A 17517-nucleotide genomic window follows, 5' to 3' on the forward strand; every position below is an offset into this window, starting at 1 on the left:
GTGTCCTATCCTAAAGAACCTGAGTCTAATACATAATATATTCTATCTAAGATATTATATATGTATATATACTAAGTTGTAACTATAACTGCTTGATGTAGTGGATAGTCATCCCAGCATTGGCCGGTTTAGGTGCCCGCCAGCTGGGAAGGATGCTGAGGGAAGGAGCTGCCTAGGCCTTTGGGATTTGGCCCACGTTGGGCGCCAGATATTGGTGAAATTATTTAGGCCACTCCACGTAGTTAAAAGGGAGGTTTATTTTGTGGGGTAACTTACAATGAAGGGGTAGGTTGCAGGGTCTGGCAAAGGTATAGTGCAATCCGGCGGTGTTCTCTGGAGAACTCTGCTCCATCTCCCTCCAGCGTCCCGCGTCCTGGAACGAAGCGTGCCTCCCCTTCTGATCCTCCGTCTTCCGTTTCCTTCTCTGCCCTACCTTGTGGGCGCGACCATTACCAAAGCCTCAATTGGGGGTTGGAACTTCCCGGCCAATGCTGGGATGACTATCCACTACAGACAGCCTTGTCTTCTTGATTTCAGCAGAATCACATTGTGTTCCTTCCCATTTAATTTGATGTTGGCTGTTGGCTTGTTGTAAATTCCCTTTATTATGCTTAGGTATGGTCCTTGTTTACTTGATCCCTCTAGGACCTTTAAAATGAAGGGGTGTTGAATTTTGTCAAAGGCTTTTTTTAGATGTCAAAGGCATCTAATGAGATGATCATGTGTTTTTTTTTTCCCTTTCACTTTGTTTATAAGGTGTATTACATTGACAGATTTTTGTATGTGGAATCATCCTTGCATCCCTGGGATAAAGCCTATTTGATCATGGTGGATAATTTTTGATGTGTACTTGTATTCAGTTTGCCGATATTTCATTGAGTATTTTTACATTAATGTTCACGAGGGAGACTGGTCTTCAATTTCCTTTCTTTGTTATATCTTTGTGTGGTTTGGCTATCAGGGTAACTGTAGCCTCCTAAAAAAGTTTGGCAATATTCCTTTTGTATCTATTGGATGGAACAATTTGAAGAGTATTGGAATTAGCTCTTCTATGTAATTCTGGAAGAATTCTGTGCTTAAATCATCTGGCCCTGTACTTTTTTTGGTTGGGAGACTTTTAATGACTGTTTCTATTTCCTTAGGGGTTATTGGCCTATTTAAATAGTTTATCTGGTTTTAACTTAACTTTGGTATGTGTTACCTATCCAGAAAATTATCCATTTCTTTCAGAATTTCCAATTTTGTGGAGTACAGGTTTTTTAAGTATGTCCTGATGATTCGCTGAATTTCCTCATTGTCAGTTGTTATGTTTCCCTTTTCATTTCTGATTTTGTTGACTTGGATGCTCTCTTTCTGTCTTTTTATTAATTTGGATAAGGGCTTGTCTACATTGGTGATTTTCTCATTGAACCAACTCTTTGTTTTATTGATTCTTTGTATTGTTCTCTTTGTTTCTATTTCATTGATTTGAGCCCTCAATTTTATTATTTCCTGGCATAGATACTCCAGTGTGAGTTTGCTTCTTTTTGTTCTAGAGCTTTCAGGTGTTTTGTTAAGTCACTAGAGTGAGATTTCTCCATCTTCTTTATGTGGGTATTTAGTGCTATTAATTTTCTTCTTAACACTGCTTTCATAGTGTCCCATAGGTTTGTATATATTGTACTTTCATTTCTATTGAATTCCAGGAAATTTTTAATTTCTTCCTGTATTCCTTCCTTGATCTATTGGTGATTCATTTGGTCATTGTTCACTTTTCATAAGATGTAGGGTGTCTGTAAATTTTGTTTTTGTTGAAATATAACTTTAAGCCATGGTGACTTGATAAAACACAGGAGGTTATTTCAAATTTTTGTATGTGTTGAGACTTGCTTTGTAACTGATTATGTGCTTGATTTTAGAGAAGGTCCCATGGGGTACTGAGAAGAAGGTATAATCTTTTGTGTTAGGGTGGAATGTTCTGTAGAAATCTATTAAGTCCATATGATTCATAACTTCTGTTAGGTCCCTTATTTCTCTGTTAAGTTTCAGTCTTGCAGATTTATCCAGTGTTGAGAGTGGGGTGTTGAAATCTCCCACTACTAGTGTGTGGGGTTTGATGTGTGATTTATGCTTTAGTAATATTTTTTTTTTTTTACAAACGTGTATGTGTCCTTGAATTTGGGGCATAAATGATCAGAATTGATACTGCATCTTGGTGGGTTTCCCTGAGAGAAGTGTACAACGTCCTTCCTGATCTCTAGAGATTGATTTTATTTTGAAGTGTTTTTGTTAATATATTAGAATAGTTATACCAGCTTGCTTCTTAGGTCCATTTGATTGGAAAACCTTTCCCCATTCCTTTACTTTGAGATAGTGTCTGTCTTTAAAGTTGAGTTGTGTATCTTGTATTCAGCCGAAGGATGGATTCTGTTTTCATATACATTCTGGCAGCCTGTGTCTTTTTATAGGTGAATTGATACCACAAGTATTAATGGATATTAATGAACAATGATTGTTAATTCCTGTTATTTTTTGTTGGTAGTGTTGTGTGTTTTTCTTCTTTGTTGTTTGTTGGTGTGTTATGATCTATTGCCTGTATTTTCATGTGTGTATCTAGTTTCCATAGGTTAACTCTCTTAACCAACTAAATCCTATCTTTAAGGTACTATCTTGGTTATGGTATTTTCAATCCATAATAAAAAATAACTAAGAAGGAAAGTGCTATCAGGGAGTGGGCTATTGCTGTGACAAGCCTGCCCATGTTGTTTTTAGAGGAATATGAATGACAATGGGGTTTTATAATATAAGAAAGGTTGAATGCTAAAACCATGATTTAAAGGCCTATCCTTGTAAAAGCTAGGAAGACATTTCAGAGAGTCATATGGAGGTTGGTGGCTGAAACAATGATATTGCTCTACCATTATGACACCAGCTCTCTGAAATCATAATTCCAATTAATCACATCTTTTATAAATTGTCTTAAGAATCATCTTGTGACAGAAAGTAGGAAAGGAACTGATACACTTGGGCTGGGTGCAACAATCTTATACTACCATGGAAACAAAGTATTTCTACAAAAGTAGGTAAATGGAAATTTATGACTTTTTAAATTGTACCACTTAAATCTCATTTTTTTTTTGTTTTATGTTGCTAATCGTGTACCTGATGCAGTATCACTCCTCAAAACTAAATTATTTGTTTTTTCTCCTTCCTTCCTCTCTCCCTTTTCCTCCCATTTTTCTTTCTTTCCTTCTTCTTCCCTTCTTTTCTTCCCTTCTTCTTCTTCTTCTTCTTCTTCTTCTTCTTCTTCTTCTTCTTCTCTTCTTTCTTTGCCAGGGAGCTGCCACAGTCAATTCAAACAAAGCACACTATGAACACCTACCTGGTGATGTCTCAGCTGCTGTCCCCATCCTTTATAGTTCCCCTCACTCTCTGGAATACAATTTAGATGTCTCAATGCAGGTGACTCTCAGAGGTCCTTGTCATTTTACTCTAGCTATCGAAATCCTGCTCACCACTTCAGCTCTATTTATCCCCATAGCCTGGTGGCCAATTTGCTATGAGAAAAAGGGAGACCCCAGAGCCGGCAAATGCTGAACATGAAATTCTCAAATGCATAGAGTTTGTGAGTACACCCTTTCTCACCACATGCAGAGTGCAGCAGTCTCTTGCCTGACTATCCTGTTTCAAGGATCAGTCATCTTTTTCGTCTGTTTTACTATTGGGTTTGTACCTTTGCAAGGCACTGGATACAGTTTGTCAGCAATTGAAACAAATCCAGATGGAAAGGTATCATTTTATAATCTTTACATGTACATATGAAAACAAGGCCTACAAAATGAATTGTGCTCCTTTCAGTGGCCAAAGGTGTATAAAAATATAGCCCATTACCAAATGTAGGATATCTACACCTAGATTGTTCATCAGAGTTGTCCTGAAAATACCCCAAAATACAGGAGACTGCCATTGTTCTTGGTTACTAAGCAGAATATGAGGATAAAATCATTTTGCAGAAGAGAGTAAACACATTTGTTATAGACCATATCAACATTGTACTGACCAGGAAACTTTCTCCTTGATGACAATATTTTATTGTATTTTAAGGTTGTTGGTAGCATTCTTTTGGGGAAAGGAAATAACAGTCTTTTTTACCCAGCAGTGAATCCCATGAACTCCTATAATGACCAAAATGACAATATAGAACAATGCATGTGGAATAGTGGGATGAATATTAAGGTTAGGCAACACTTTCTGCTTGCATTTAACTCCATTTCAATGGAGGAAACACATGCTTAGTATGTATCTCTGGCCAAGAACCCATGGTTGTGGAGTTCACAGGTACAAGAAGGAACATATTATTCTGATAAATGGTCTTAAAATCAAACTGCCTGCTAATTTTGTATTATTTACCAGTAAATTAATGTAGCCCTCTGCTCTAATCAAAGAAATTTCTGTGTGAAGTGGGTAGTGGTTAACACAGAATCTTATCACTCATCAAAGTGCAAAGAATAATTGTCAGTGGAATGCCCAGCCACAATAGGGAACTAAAGATTCTATGTTGGAAACAATGTTGATAAAATTAATGAGAAATATTTTATCAGCATTGAATTGAAACATATTGTTCTTTCTTGGGAAAAATAGATACATTTTGATATGTGAGAGCATAAAGATGGCTAAATAATCATTTTCCTTCTATACATAGTAATTGAGACCCTATCAAGGCAATGAAACCAATTAAAGACTGTCATGAAATGTGGTAGATTAAATACATATTAATCTAGATTTTATCAGGAGTAAATTAAAATCCATGTACATTGAATGTTCATTTTGAAGCACATAACAGAACTTGAGATAGAATCAACCTTCATTTATGGCTCCATTTCTTGATATAATCTTCAGGACAATAGGCTTTTCTGGAGTATGAGTCATTTTCTTACCTAATTTCAAGGGAACCTGAAATAGTTGAATAAAGAGACTAGTAAGTTAAATGAATCATCAATTTTACAGAAGTCTGGTAGAACCAATATATTAAGAACAGTAGCTTTTTCATTTGTTGTCACATGACTGTGACCCTAGCATTCAGAAGTAAGAGAGAGGAGGAACACAAAATTACAGCTTACTGAGCTACATAGCATGTTCTGTACAGTCTTGAACAATACAAACTGCCTTCTAGAAATAAATTAATCTATATTTATTGGTGAATAAATGACTTTCAACACTACAGTAGTTTGAAAGAAAATGGTCCCCCCAAATGGTGGCACTATTAGGAGTAGGTATGATTTTAGAGGATATAGGTGTAGGAAGTAGGTGTGGTCTTAGAGGAAGTATGTCACTATGGATTTAGGCCTGTGTTCTCATGTGTTCAACCTAAACCCAGTGTCTCAGGCCACTCCCTGTTGCCTTTGAATAAGATAAAACATTCCTCAGAATCATGTCTGCCTGCAGGCCAATGTGCTCCCTGCCATGAAGATAATGGACTAAACCTCAAAAACTGTAAGTTGTTACCTAAATAATAATGTTTATCTTTATAGGGGTTACAATGTTCATGTTGTCTCTTCATAATCAAGAAACCCCAACTAAGACAGACACCAAACAACTTGAATTGCTTCTATGAAATATGAAAACAGAATATCTAATCTATTCATACTTCAACAAATATATTGAGCACCAAATCTGTAAAAGGTCTGAGACAAAATTGTGATAGCTGTCTTCCTTATTCTGCTAAAGTTTAACTGAAAATTGGAAGATTGAACTTTGTAAACCACATTTCTGGACACATGGCAAGCACATTTTAAAAGGTTATATTAAGTTTATTTCCATTTAGTGAAACAGGAAAGAAAACCACAAGTAGGTTTGGTACATTGTAAATACTATTGTCATACTATGATTTTGGAACAATGTATTTATTTTCCTATCTGATATATGTGGGCTTGTGATAGATGGAGGGACTTTGGGTGCCACTATGGCATTAATCCTATGTATCTCTGCTGAAATTCCAAGATGGTGCAAAGGGGATTTATACTAATTTTGACTAATATTCTTTAATGACATTCTTGTCAGTTTATTGAAGAGAGTGCAATACAACAGAGTAATAATCCTATATCAGCAGAACAATGAGCAAACAGGTAGCCCTGTAGTTTGAGAAAGGCCGTCTGGTAGATAGCTAGAGTGTGTCAAAGATTGCCAGATGCCTGAAGGTTGCTTATCATCAAAAAAAGTCACTCAACTGTATTCATGTGTGGAGTAGGAAGACAGCTGATCTAAAGCTATAATGTGAAAAGTGACCATATAATATTCTTCTCTCTTGAGGAAAACATACTCATATTTGAGTAATATTTAGTACAAAAGTCATGAAATTAAACTTGTTGGGTATTGCACCATTTAAGTTAATTACTTCTTCTTTTCTTTTCTTTTATTTTTTTGAGACCTGGTTTCTCTGTGTAGCCTTACACCTTTCCTGGAACTTACTTGGTAGCCTAGGCTGGTCTCAAACTCACAGATATCTTCCTGGCTCTGCCTCCTGAGTGCTGGGATTAAAGGCGTGTGCCACCACAGCCCGTGACAACTTATTCTTAAAATTTTCAGATGAGACCTTTCTAACATGTTTCTAAGAGTAACACCTAATATTAAACATACACCCATAAGGAGGCTGAGGATTATTAAGACTAAATGTGGTCATTGATTTCAAGGAGACAGTATTTTCCAGAAAGAACAGGGCAGATGCATATATAGTTACAAAGATGTGAAAGTAAGTACAAGACATATGACATGTGCTAAATCAGGCTAAATGGTGTGTGTGTGTGTGTGTGTGTGTGTGTGTGTGTGTGTGTGTGTGTTTGTGTGGATAGAATCATAGTCCCACCCATAGCTGAGAAGGTTTGATGTTTCATAGTTGCTGTGAAAGGTAGCCTGTTTTCTTTAGAAAGGCTTTACATCATTTAAATTAATCTTATTCCAGGTCAGGTCACATACAAAAGAACAGTCATCTAACAGAAACTGGACATGATTGACTTAAAAATTTGAGAGAAACATGGAGAGAGAAAATATTGAGTGGAAAGTGAGATGGGGATGGGTCTGTGATAAATTGTGGTGATGGGTGAATGTGATACAAATGTGTGGTATTTCACCAAGAATTAATAACAGCGTATAAAAATATACATAAAGAAAGGCATCTATTAAATTTTTGTCTGGTTTTAATATTTAGAATATTTAAAATGTTTAATGTATTTATTGAAAGATTTAATATTTTCAAGCTCCTCCAAGGCACCATTTTAACTTTTGGAAAGAATAAAATTAGGGGATGCTTTAATGAATAAAGAGAAAATAACAGCAGGATCTACAGGAGGGTCATTCATGGGTTTGAGGGTTGGGGGTGGGCAATGGCAGTGAGGGTACAATATCTAGAAGACAGGAATAAAGTGCATGGAGAAAATCTAGTGAAGGTATTTGGCTTGTGGAGTACTTGATTGTTATGAACTTGAAGGATAAAATATAATGATAAATAAAGAAGGGAAGAAACACATTAATTTATAAGAATATAAATAGATGCCTGCTGGTATAGAACAGAATTCCTAAAGCGTGAGGACACGTATGAAAAATTACCAAACAAAAGAGTCCATCATATCCATGACTAATGATTTAATGCAGTGATTTTTGTCTTTGGTTATAAATGGAAATCACTGTGGAATGTTTAAAGACCCTCTGGTGGGTGAATGATTTTTGACATTGTGAGATGACACAGGGATCCTAAGATGACCATTATATCTCTTGGAGACAAAGCTTATACATATACATAGTTAAACTAAACACACTTTAAAAACCTCTTCCACTTCCATCAATTATTGGATGAGAGTTCCAGCTCGACTGGTAGGGTGTTTTGCCATCTGATCATCAGACTAGGTCAGATCAGGTTTTCTCTCTACCATTGCCAGCAGTCTACAGAGGATGTATCATTGTGGATTTAAGGGGACCTCTCCAGCACTCTGCCTATTCCTGTTCTCATGTGGTCTTCATTTATCATGGTCTGTTCTCCCTTGTTCTCCCTTTCTGTTCTTGATACAGAGATCCTCAGCCAGGCCCCAGGTGGAGCTCCAGGAGTCCAATTGTTGAGAAAGAGGAGGGACTGTAAGAGCATGAATTGTTGAGCCCAAGATTGGAAAACAGCACAGAGACAAATAGCCAAACAAATGGAATCACATGAATTATGAACCAAAAACTGTGGAGCTGCCAACTGGAACAGGCCCTCTGGATAAGTGAGACAATTGAATAGCTTGAACTGTTTGGGAGGCATCCATGCTGTGGGACCAGGACCTGTCCTTAGTGCATGAGCTGGCTGTTTGGAACCTTGGGCTTACACAGGGACACATTGCTCAGTCTAGAAGGAGGGGACTGGACCTGTCTGTACTGAATCCACCAGGTTTAAATGAATCCCCATGGGAGTCTTGGCCCTGGAGGAGATGGGAATAGAGGGGAGTGCATTGGGGGAAGGTGGGTTGGGGGTGGGAGGGGATAGGACCGGGGAACCCATGGCTGATGTGTAAAATTAAAGCACAAATATAATAATTAAAAAAATCTCTTCCATGATTTTAGGAGCCAGAGGGGTTGAAGCTACCAACAAGTTCCACAGAATCAACTACACAGTGCACATAGGAGCTCTGAGACTGAAGCAGCAATCACGGAGTCTGCAGGGGTCCCTGCCGGTCCATTTGCATACATGCTGTGGTTGTTTACCTTGGAGGTTTTGTAGGACTTCTAATAGTGGGAGTAGGAGTGTCTCTGACTCTTTTGCCTGCTCATAGGACACTTTCCCTCTTACCAGGTTCTCTCACCAGCCTGGATATGAGCTTTCATGGCTACTTCATGTCATCTTGTTATGCCTACTCTCATGTCATCTTGTATTGCTATGTTTGGTTGATATCCCTAGGAGGCCTGCTCTTTTCTCTTGGAAAGTAGAAAAGCAGTGGATATGGAAGGTAGGGGAGGTAGAAATGGGGCACTGGAAGGATGGGAGGAAGGAGAGAGGAGGCTGTAGTCAGGATGTATTTTATGAGAAAAGAGAAAAAAGCATATAATATTTTCTATATATGTTATAAACAAGTATGAAAATGCTCTTAAGAGACTTTTGTTTTAAAAATACATATATTCTTGTACAAGAAAAATACTCAAATTCATTGATACTATACATAATCATTAAAACAATGACTTCATTGACTCTAGATGATCTTATCATTTGCATTTAGACACAAGCTAATTGTTCCAGAACTCAAGGGCCCTAGGGCTCCAGCATGTCTTTATTTAGATCTTTTGACAGAGAAAACATTAATTAATAATCAATCAATATACTCCATATATATGTTTTATATATATTTATATATCCACAAGTTTATGAAAATGCCTATGAATAAAAATATGTCAAAAAGAATATGTTCTGCCTCACCTCTGTTTCTTCACAAGGACTCAGCGAAAAGTTCTGCAGGATTTTGATAATAGCAAGCTTCATGTTAATAAGAGCAAACCTCATGCCAATGCAGTTTCTAGGACCATATCCAAAGGGCAGGTATGTGTAAGGATTGATTCTATCTTTATTCTCCTTGCTGAACCTGGTGTCGCAATTGAACAAGAACATAAATAATGAAACATGAAGTGCACAAGAGCCACATGTTTACAGTTTTCACTCACAGACCTCAGCCAGAATCACACAGGGCACTTCAGTATGTTCACTACTGCAGTCAGGGTGAGTTATTCATTATGAGATTACTTTCACTCACAGAATATCCTGAGTCAGATTCAAGAAGGATTAAAATACCAACTTTCTGATCAGTAAATGACTTGACTTTGGAGGAGTCACCCATTGGATGAGTGTGGGGGAGTTTCCTTCACAAAACAGAAAGAAATAAGACTAAGATGACTTATATTAGCACGCATACTCTGTGATGCAGCTTAAATCATCTAAGAGGAGGCTTTCTGCAACTTCTATGTACACCAGTGTCTAATATAAGGAGTTACTATACTTGGGAAATGATTCCTATATTTGAGGATGTGTCCAGAGATTTCTTGTGACAATATGGACAGCATCAAAGAAATAGAAACCTAACACCCTAAGCAAGATATAAGAGATTTCCTAATTATGGTCATTGTATGTGCTTTCTTTGTTACACACACACACACACACACACACACACACACACACACACACACGCAAACACGCAAACACAAACACACACAATATGTGTCATAAAATACCATTTATAGGTTACAGAAAGTAATCCGCAATTATAAAAAGAGGAGAAAACTGATGTATTTCTAATTTCTTAATTCCTACACACATTTCAAAATATGTCCAAAGATGTCATAATATGAATTGAATTTTTAAAATAGGTTTTATGATAGTTTGAATGAAAATGGGCCCTATAGGCTCATAAGGACTGACACTGTTGGGAGGTCTGGCATTTAGTGGTAAGTGTTCACTGGTGCTGTGCTTTGAGGTCTTAGGATCTCAAGCCAAGCCAAGTGTCTCAATCTTTTCTCCCTGATGCCCACTGATCTGGATGTGTAACTCTCAGCTACTTCTCCAGCCACATGTCTGTCTGCATGTTGCCATGCTTCCCTCTGTGATGATAGTGGACTAAACCTCTGAGCTGTAAGTCAGCCCCAAAGAAATGTTTTACTTTATAAATGTTGCCGTGGTAAAAATTATCTCTTCATAACATTAAAAACCCAGACTAAGAGAGGTCTAAGACCCTAAAACAAAATTACAAAATATAGAACTGTCATTTTTTGGTCAATTGAAATGTCTGTAGTTTTTACAATAATTATCAAATTGTACTACATATATTCTAAAATCAAATACACATGCAATAATATAAACTCATATTTATGTGATTACAGTAAAGACATCTTAACCTAAGTAAACAAGTCTGGTTCTGTGTATATTTCCCTTTTCAGGGTCCTCGTACCTTTCAGGACGAAACTCCTCAGGATCTGGCCAGTATTTTGGATCTCGGTGAAGAACAAAGATAGGTATGACCACCACTGTCCCTTTGGGAATGAGCACACCATTGATTTCAGCATCTTTCTTACTGAGTCTGTTAACCCTGCTAGTAACTGGATATAATCTCATAGTTTCATTCACCACCATGTCCAGGTATTCCATCTCTACAAGGGTTTCATAAGTGGCAGGTGCCTTGGAAAATTAAAAAAAGACATTGCTGGTTTAATATTTAAAACTAACTTTCATGTAAATCTATACAGCACTCTTACGTTTTTAGAAACTCCACATTCTACCAATATCAATGAGTAGATTTACCATTGATAGGTCCTATTCAACACAGTCCTATGTGTTGACATACTAAAAGTCCACTGAAATACATGGTGAAGTGAAAACAGAAGAACATTCACATAAGATTATATTTAGGTCCCAAATCTTCAGATTTCCTTTTAACTGTTTTCCTTTTCACTAACAATGAATGGCATATTATGTCAATATAATTTAACATAAATTAGCTGTTGAGGGTTTCAAACCTTAATAAAAGGAGACTACAAGTCCAGACCAGAATATTGTAATGTGGGGAACATTAAATTCCATTTTAAAATTCAATATCAATGCTTTCAGAGGACAACTCACAGTTTAAATCCTATGACCAAATTTAATAATACTATAGATGTTTAGTTTCAATATGTTCAATGTCATATTCAACAGGAATGGTATATGAGATTGCAGTTACTGACTTCAGTAGGATATTTTCCCTTTGAAACTCATTATGGTAAAATAGCTTAAAAATTAAGACTAATTGAGCATACAATTTCTATTCTAGTGTGAGGTCCATTATGCTCCATGCTCAGTTTCTAAAAGAATCTTTCCCTTGTTACTTCATATGTTGTTCTTATAAATCTTTAACTTTCAATGTCTCACATGCTAGAGTCACCTGGGAAAGAGGTCTAAATTGACAGATTAGGGATTGCTAGATTAGATTGTTTTGTAAATATATCTAGGAGAGTTGTTGTCCTGACTATTCATTGATGTAGTATGTTCCAGTAATTTGCAGGAAGTATTTTTTCCTGACTGGATAACCTTGAGCTGCATGAGGACATTAGATAATCATAGGTCAGTGAGGGGCCAGAGAGTAGCAAGTATCCTCCATAGTCCCTATTGTGCCTCTGTGACTATGAGTACCTTGGTCAGAAGAAGTGCTCTGTAGAGTAACCGGCAGCGCTGCCTACTAGTTCCTGTTTTAGTTCCTGCATTGACTGTCCTCTGTGATAGTCTGTCATGTGAAAATGTAAGCTGAAGTAATGCTTTCCTCCACAAAGTTGTTTTGGATCATGACATTTGTCACCATAACAGAATGAAATAAAAAGAGGGGGGTGAGTATGAGGTCTGAAGTTGTTTTGTATGTACCTCATAGACAACCCAGCCAGTCCCAGATTTCTGGTACCTCACACCACATTGCATCCAGTTTTGGGCATACATAAGAAGACAGCATATGTGATGTGTGGCTGTTACTTTGTTTGACACTATAGCTAGCATAATGTTGAGGTGAACAGTTTAGGTTGGAAGCCACCATGATGTGCTTTGTTTGAGTCTAATTATGTGACTGGAGAGAGGAGTAATAAAAAGGATAACTGAATCAGCCGGTCTAGCCAAGATATGCAAGGTCCTATTGATATCAGTCATGCCAAAGCATTTTCAGTAATGGATACAGCTATCCACTGTGTAAGTTCTAGGGGCGTGCCTCAGTTGTTAAGAGTACTTTTTGCTCTTACAGAGGACCCAGGTTCTGTTCCCAATACCCACATGGTGAAAATATTCCCTAGAAGTCTAGATTTAGAGAATCTGTGATCCTCTTCTGGCTTCCTCTTGTTTCAGATATGCACCTGGTACAGAGATATACATGCAGGCAAAACACCCATTAAAGTTTAAAGAAGATACTTGACTGAACTTGCTTATCCTTAAAAATTAAAGAGATTTTGACGTGTGATTTTGCACCGTTTCATTGTAATTAGAGAGTGTATATTACAGGGTCAGAATTATAGAGATTAGTTTTTCTCTCCACATAATTTTTCCTTTGTCTTAGATTTTCAGTGACTATTGCTCAAATAATTAATTCTTACTGTATTTACTATAATTTGAAAAGCAAGTGTAGAAGTAATGTTTCTTATTGAGGTTTGACATTTTCCCTTTGGCTTCCAGCACTATCCACTCACCTTATTGGGCAGGACTGCATCAATCTCATGCTGGAGTTTCTTCTGAACATCGGGGTGAATCGCCAGTAAATATGTAATAAAGGAAAGTGCAGTGCTTGTTGTCTCATAGCCAGCAGAAATAAATGTGATTGCTTGGGCCAGGATCTCCAGGTCAGAAAGAGCTAAAATAAAAGTAGACATTTTATGTCAATGATAAAAGCTGCTGTCTACACAGAGCCTTCACCTGATTTGTTCTACCATCTTTGGTGCAGGAGGATACACTGCAACTTATCTACAGTGGGGTACTGCCTGCAAGATATACAAGGGCATGGTGGCACCCTACATCTGGGAGTAACTAACCAATAACTGATTTGACTTAGGATCTACTCTACGAAAAGGAACCAAGTCCTGGTGCTGTTTAGATGATCTAGAACCTGAGACTAGATATCCCAGTAGCCAAGGGCAAAAGCAAATAATAATAGTATAAAAAAAAGAAATGTAGAGATAAAATGACTCCCGATGGTGTTCTGCTATACTTGTAGAGAAATGCCTTGCTCAGCCATCACCAGAGAAGCTTCCTCCTGCAGCATAAGGGAACAAATGTCCAGAACCACAACTATATATTAAGCAAAGAGTGAGACCCTTTGGAACATTCAGTCCTAAGTTGGTTGTCTTCAACAAATCTGTCTCCTCAGAGCCCAAAGAATCCTACAGAAGAGGTGTCAAGGTGAATGTAATAGTCAGTGGATTTGAGAATACCCACAATACCAAGAATATAGGGCCCACCAAATCAACATGATGGAATATCATATGAACTCACAGAGACTGAGGAAGAATGCTTAAGGCCTGCACAGGTCTCTAGCAGTTCCTCTGTGTATATATCATGGCTTCCAATTCAGTGTATATATGGGATCTCTGAGTGTGCAAATGAGTGGGTTCTTTGATTCTTGTATCTTCTCTTGGACATTTTTTCTTCTGTTAATTTGTCTTACTGAATTTTGATATATTAGTTTTTTTTTTATGTTGACACACTTTGTTTTCTTTTTAAAATTGACTGAATAAATAAAAACCTGTCTGCTGTGGAAAAGGTTAACAACTGAACTGTCTTGTATATGTGTTGGGAAAGGGAGCATCAGTTTTTTTCCAAGTGGTATGGCATAGAAAATATCAATCATTCCAGGAGAGTCCTCATTGTCAGGAGAAATTGCCCATCATATTATGACTGTGTGTGTGTGTGTGTGTGTGTGTGTGTGTGTGTGTGTGTGTGTGTGTGTGTACTCTTATTTGCTTTCACTTTGGTGTTTGTTTTTGTATTATTTTATTTTGTTTTTTGGTTTTGGGTAATTTTTCATTTTGTATTGGGCTTCTTTTACTTTTGTATTGGGCTTTTGTTTGTTTTTGGAACTTAATGTTCACTGGGTGGAGTATTCAGGAGGCCTTTGGGGAAGAGAATAATATGATCAAAATATATTTAAAATTTAAAAATAGTTTAATAAAAGAAAATAACAAAATATTGTGTATTGAGTTCAATTGTGGGATTAATAATGGAATATATTAATTAAAAAATTCAAAGCATACATTGTAGCACCAATGTATGGAAAGAATATTTACTCTGACAAATTAAACCCAGTCACAATGAGAAAAAGAATGCAGAAGAAATATATTATAAACACTGTGATTTTCTTCTTTAATGTACTATGTTAATGTGAAAGGAAAAACAAATTTCCACATTCCTTTAAGTTTGTGAACACACTTCCAGTGAGTAAACAACAGTGAAAGTTGCTATTTGGACACTGTGCTTCCTGATTGGGTGCTCTGGACTCAGATTTGCAAGCAGATGGTCTGATTCAGTGGCCCTGCCTGAGCCTGAGAATCAGCATTTGAGTGATGTAGGTAACCCACACATCACTGAAGACTCTTGGAGTGTAAAATCAATGCTCATAACAGAAATTCATGTTTTAAAATTTTGAATCAGTATATAATTATTTCATTGCCCTCTTTCTCTCCTCCTTCCTACACCTCCCATGCCACCACTCCACTCACTCTCAAATTTAGGACCTCTTCTTTAGCCATTTTTATTACATATACTGACAAATAAGCATAATTACAACCTGACAAGGTCTATTCACTTTTATCTACTTGTACTTGTTTCTGGGTTGACCATTTAGGACTGGATAAACAATCAGGGACTCATCCCTTTGGAAGATGAATTATCTCTCCCTCAGTTATTCTGAACTACCTGGAGCCCTTCATCTAAGAATGGGTTCTCATTAGATTTTCTCCATCTCTGTTGGACAGTCAGTAGTCTGTTGTTCCAATTCAATCTTAGTTAGACAGCCATGTTCATGATATTTCATGAGTGTAGCTTCCCTATCTTAGATGGAATTTTCAATAACCTTGATATTTTCTGTATGCATATACTCTATGATTTTAGAAAGTTCTTTATGCTCCTTCATATAACAGCCTGTCCGTGTCTTTTTGTAATTCAGCAAAAAGTTGTCTTTGTTGGAGTGACCCCATTACATTAAAAGAACAAGCCCTTCCCCCTATTCATTCCCTTTAAAGTCTAAATTATCTTTAGTTACATTTATAGGACTCCATGTCTTTGGAATTCTGGGAGTTCATCATCAGCTGAAGAAAGTCCACTCGATGCTGAAAGGAGACAAATTTCAAAAGCATAAAGTAGTTTGGCTGGTCAAAATTAAGTATGAATCAAAGAAGTTAAATTATCTTGTGAAGAAATGGTTTACATTAGAAGTCAGCCTATGTTGCCTGAATCACTAGTAACACAAAACAATGACCTATAAATTTTGGAGAACAAAATGTTTATCATGAGAATTGTGGTGGTGACACACACCTTCAATCCCAGCACTTGGGAAGCAGGTGGATCTTTGAATTTGAGTCCAGCCTGGTCTACAAATGAGTTCCAGGACAGTCAGGGCTACTCAGAGAAAACTTGTCATGAAAGTTAAAAAAAGTAAGTCTAACAAAATGTTTCATGTCTTTCCTCATTCTAAGCATCTGTAGCAGCTGAGGACAGATTTGTGTCTGGATGGTTGTTCAGTTTCTTCTCCTTTCTTAGGCACTTGTCTAGAAATAAATCCTACCCATCAATATCTCATTTCCTTGACATATTATTTATCAATATTTCATATTCATCAACTGTTGTTTCTGGAAATCATTGCTAGGTTTTATGTAATTGTCGGTAGGTCTTAAGGTCTCTGTTGCTGTGAAGAGACACCGTGACTATTGCAACTCTTATAAAGGAAAACCTTTAACTCTGGTGGATTGCTTAAAATCAGAGATTTAGTCCATTATTGTCATGGCACAAACAAAGCAGCCTATGGGCAACATGGTGCTAGAGTGATAGTTGAGAGTTCTTACATCTTGACAAGCACCTAGAAGTGATTTGAACACTGGGTATGGCTTGAGCATATATGAAACCTCAAAGCCTGCCTCCATAGTGCCACACTTCCCCCAACATGGCAATACCTATTTCTACAAAACCACATCTAATAGTGACACTCCCTTTGGGAACCATTTTCTTTCAAACAGCCACACCTATAAATGCTCCAACCATCAGAATACTAGCAAATCAGCAGTGGCACCTCCTCAGACATAATACTGATTCCCTGACAGCCTTCTGTCAGCAATTTTTTTTTCTGCCAACATCCATATCCTTAGTCTACTTATAAACTCTAGTAGGTAAAACAGGATTATGTAAGTGACAGTCTCAATGTTCACAGATACTGCTGAGTTCCAGGCACAATACAACTCAAATTGTAAAGACCAAATTCATTAACTATCATTAACAGGGCTTTCTATAAGAAATGTTTATCTTTTGATATCATTGACTTAGAATTACAATAAATTGTGTCATATTTACCTCTTTGGCATTTCCAAGCCGATCTTCTTTGGTCTTTTCTATAAATTTTTTAAAAAATGATATAGCATCATTTGGAAAGATGCAGATGTTTACTTTTTTATATAATCTGGAAAGGAATGGAAACAGTGCTGTAGAGAAAAGGAAAAAAAAACATGATGAAAACACAATTGGAAGCTTCTGACAGTTATTTTATTCACCAATGGGAAAATTTCAATAATTTAAGTGAAATATCAAAACAACAGGAATAATTGTGGTAGAAATGAGTATAACTATAAAATATAGAAAGTTTATCACACCCAAAATAATTGAATTCTAAATAAAAATATAAAATAAAGAGTTCATCTCCAGAAAGTTTCAGTGTGGAATTTTGTGATATGTTTAACAGATAATTCTGACCAGTTTTACACAGATAATTACCAAAATTTAGAAAACTAGAGGAAAGTGTAGAATTGGGTCTGGAAACTTCTACT

The 17517-nt window shown here is 36.8% G+C and overlaps 1 protein-coding gene across 1 annotated transcript in view; it reads right to left on the reverse strand.

Annotated features, from left to right (window-relative positions):
• Window positions 1-4836: 4836 nt before the first annotated feature.
• LOC118572619 (cytochrome P450 3A13-like) overlaps window positions 4837-17517 on the reverse strand; it is a 45329-nt gene continuing 32648 nt past the window's right edge. Inside the window, exons 8-13 of the mRNA XM_036172345.1 lie at window positions 17048-17175; window positions 15747-15813; window positions 13183-13343; window positions 10935-11161; window positions 9416-9578; window positions 4837-4932 (exon numbers count right to left, since the gene is read on the reverse strand). Coding sequence (XP_036028238.1) covers window positions 4837-4932; window positions 9416-9578; window positions 10935-11161; window positions 13183-13343; window positions 15747-15813; window positions 17048-17175 — 842 coding nt within the window. The remainder of the gene's footprint in view (window positions 4933-9415; window positions 9579-10934; window positions 11162-13182; window positions 13344-15746; window positions 15814-17047; window positions 17176-17517) is intronic.

This window comes from Onychomys torridus, chromosome 22 (assembly GCF_903995425.1).
Source record: "Onychomys torridus chromosome 22, mOncTor1.1, whole genome shotgun sequence".
NCBI classification, from domain to species: Eukaryota; Metazoa; Chordata; class Mammalia; order Rodentia; family Cricetidae; genus Onychomys; species Onychomys torridus.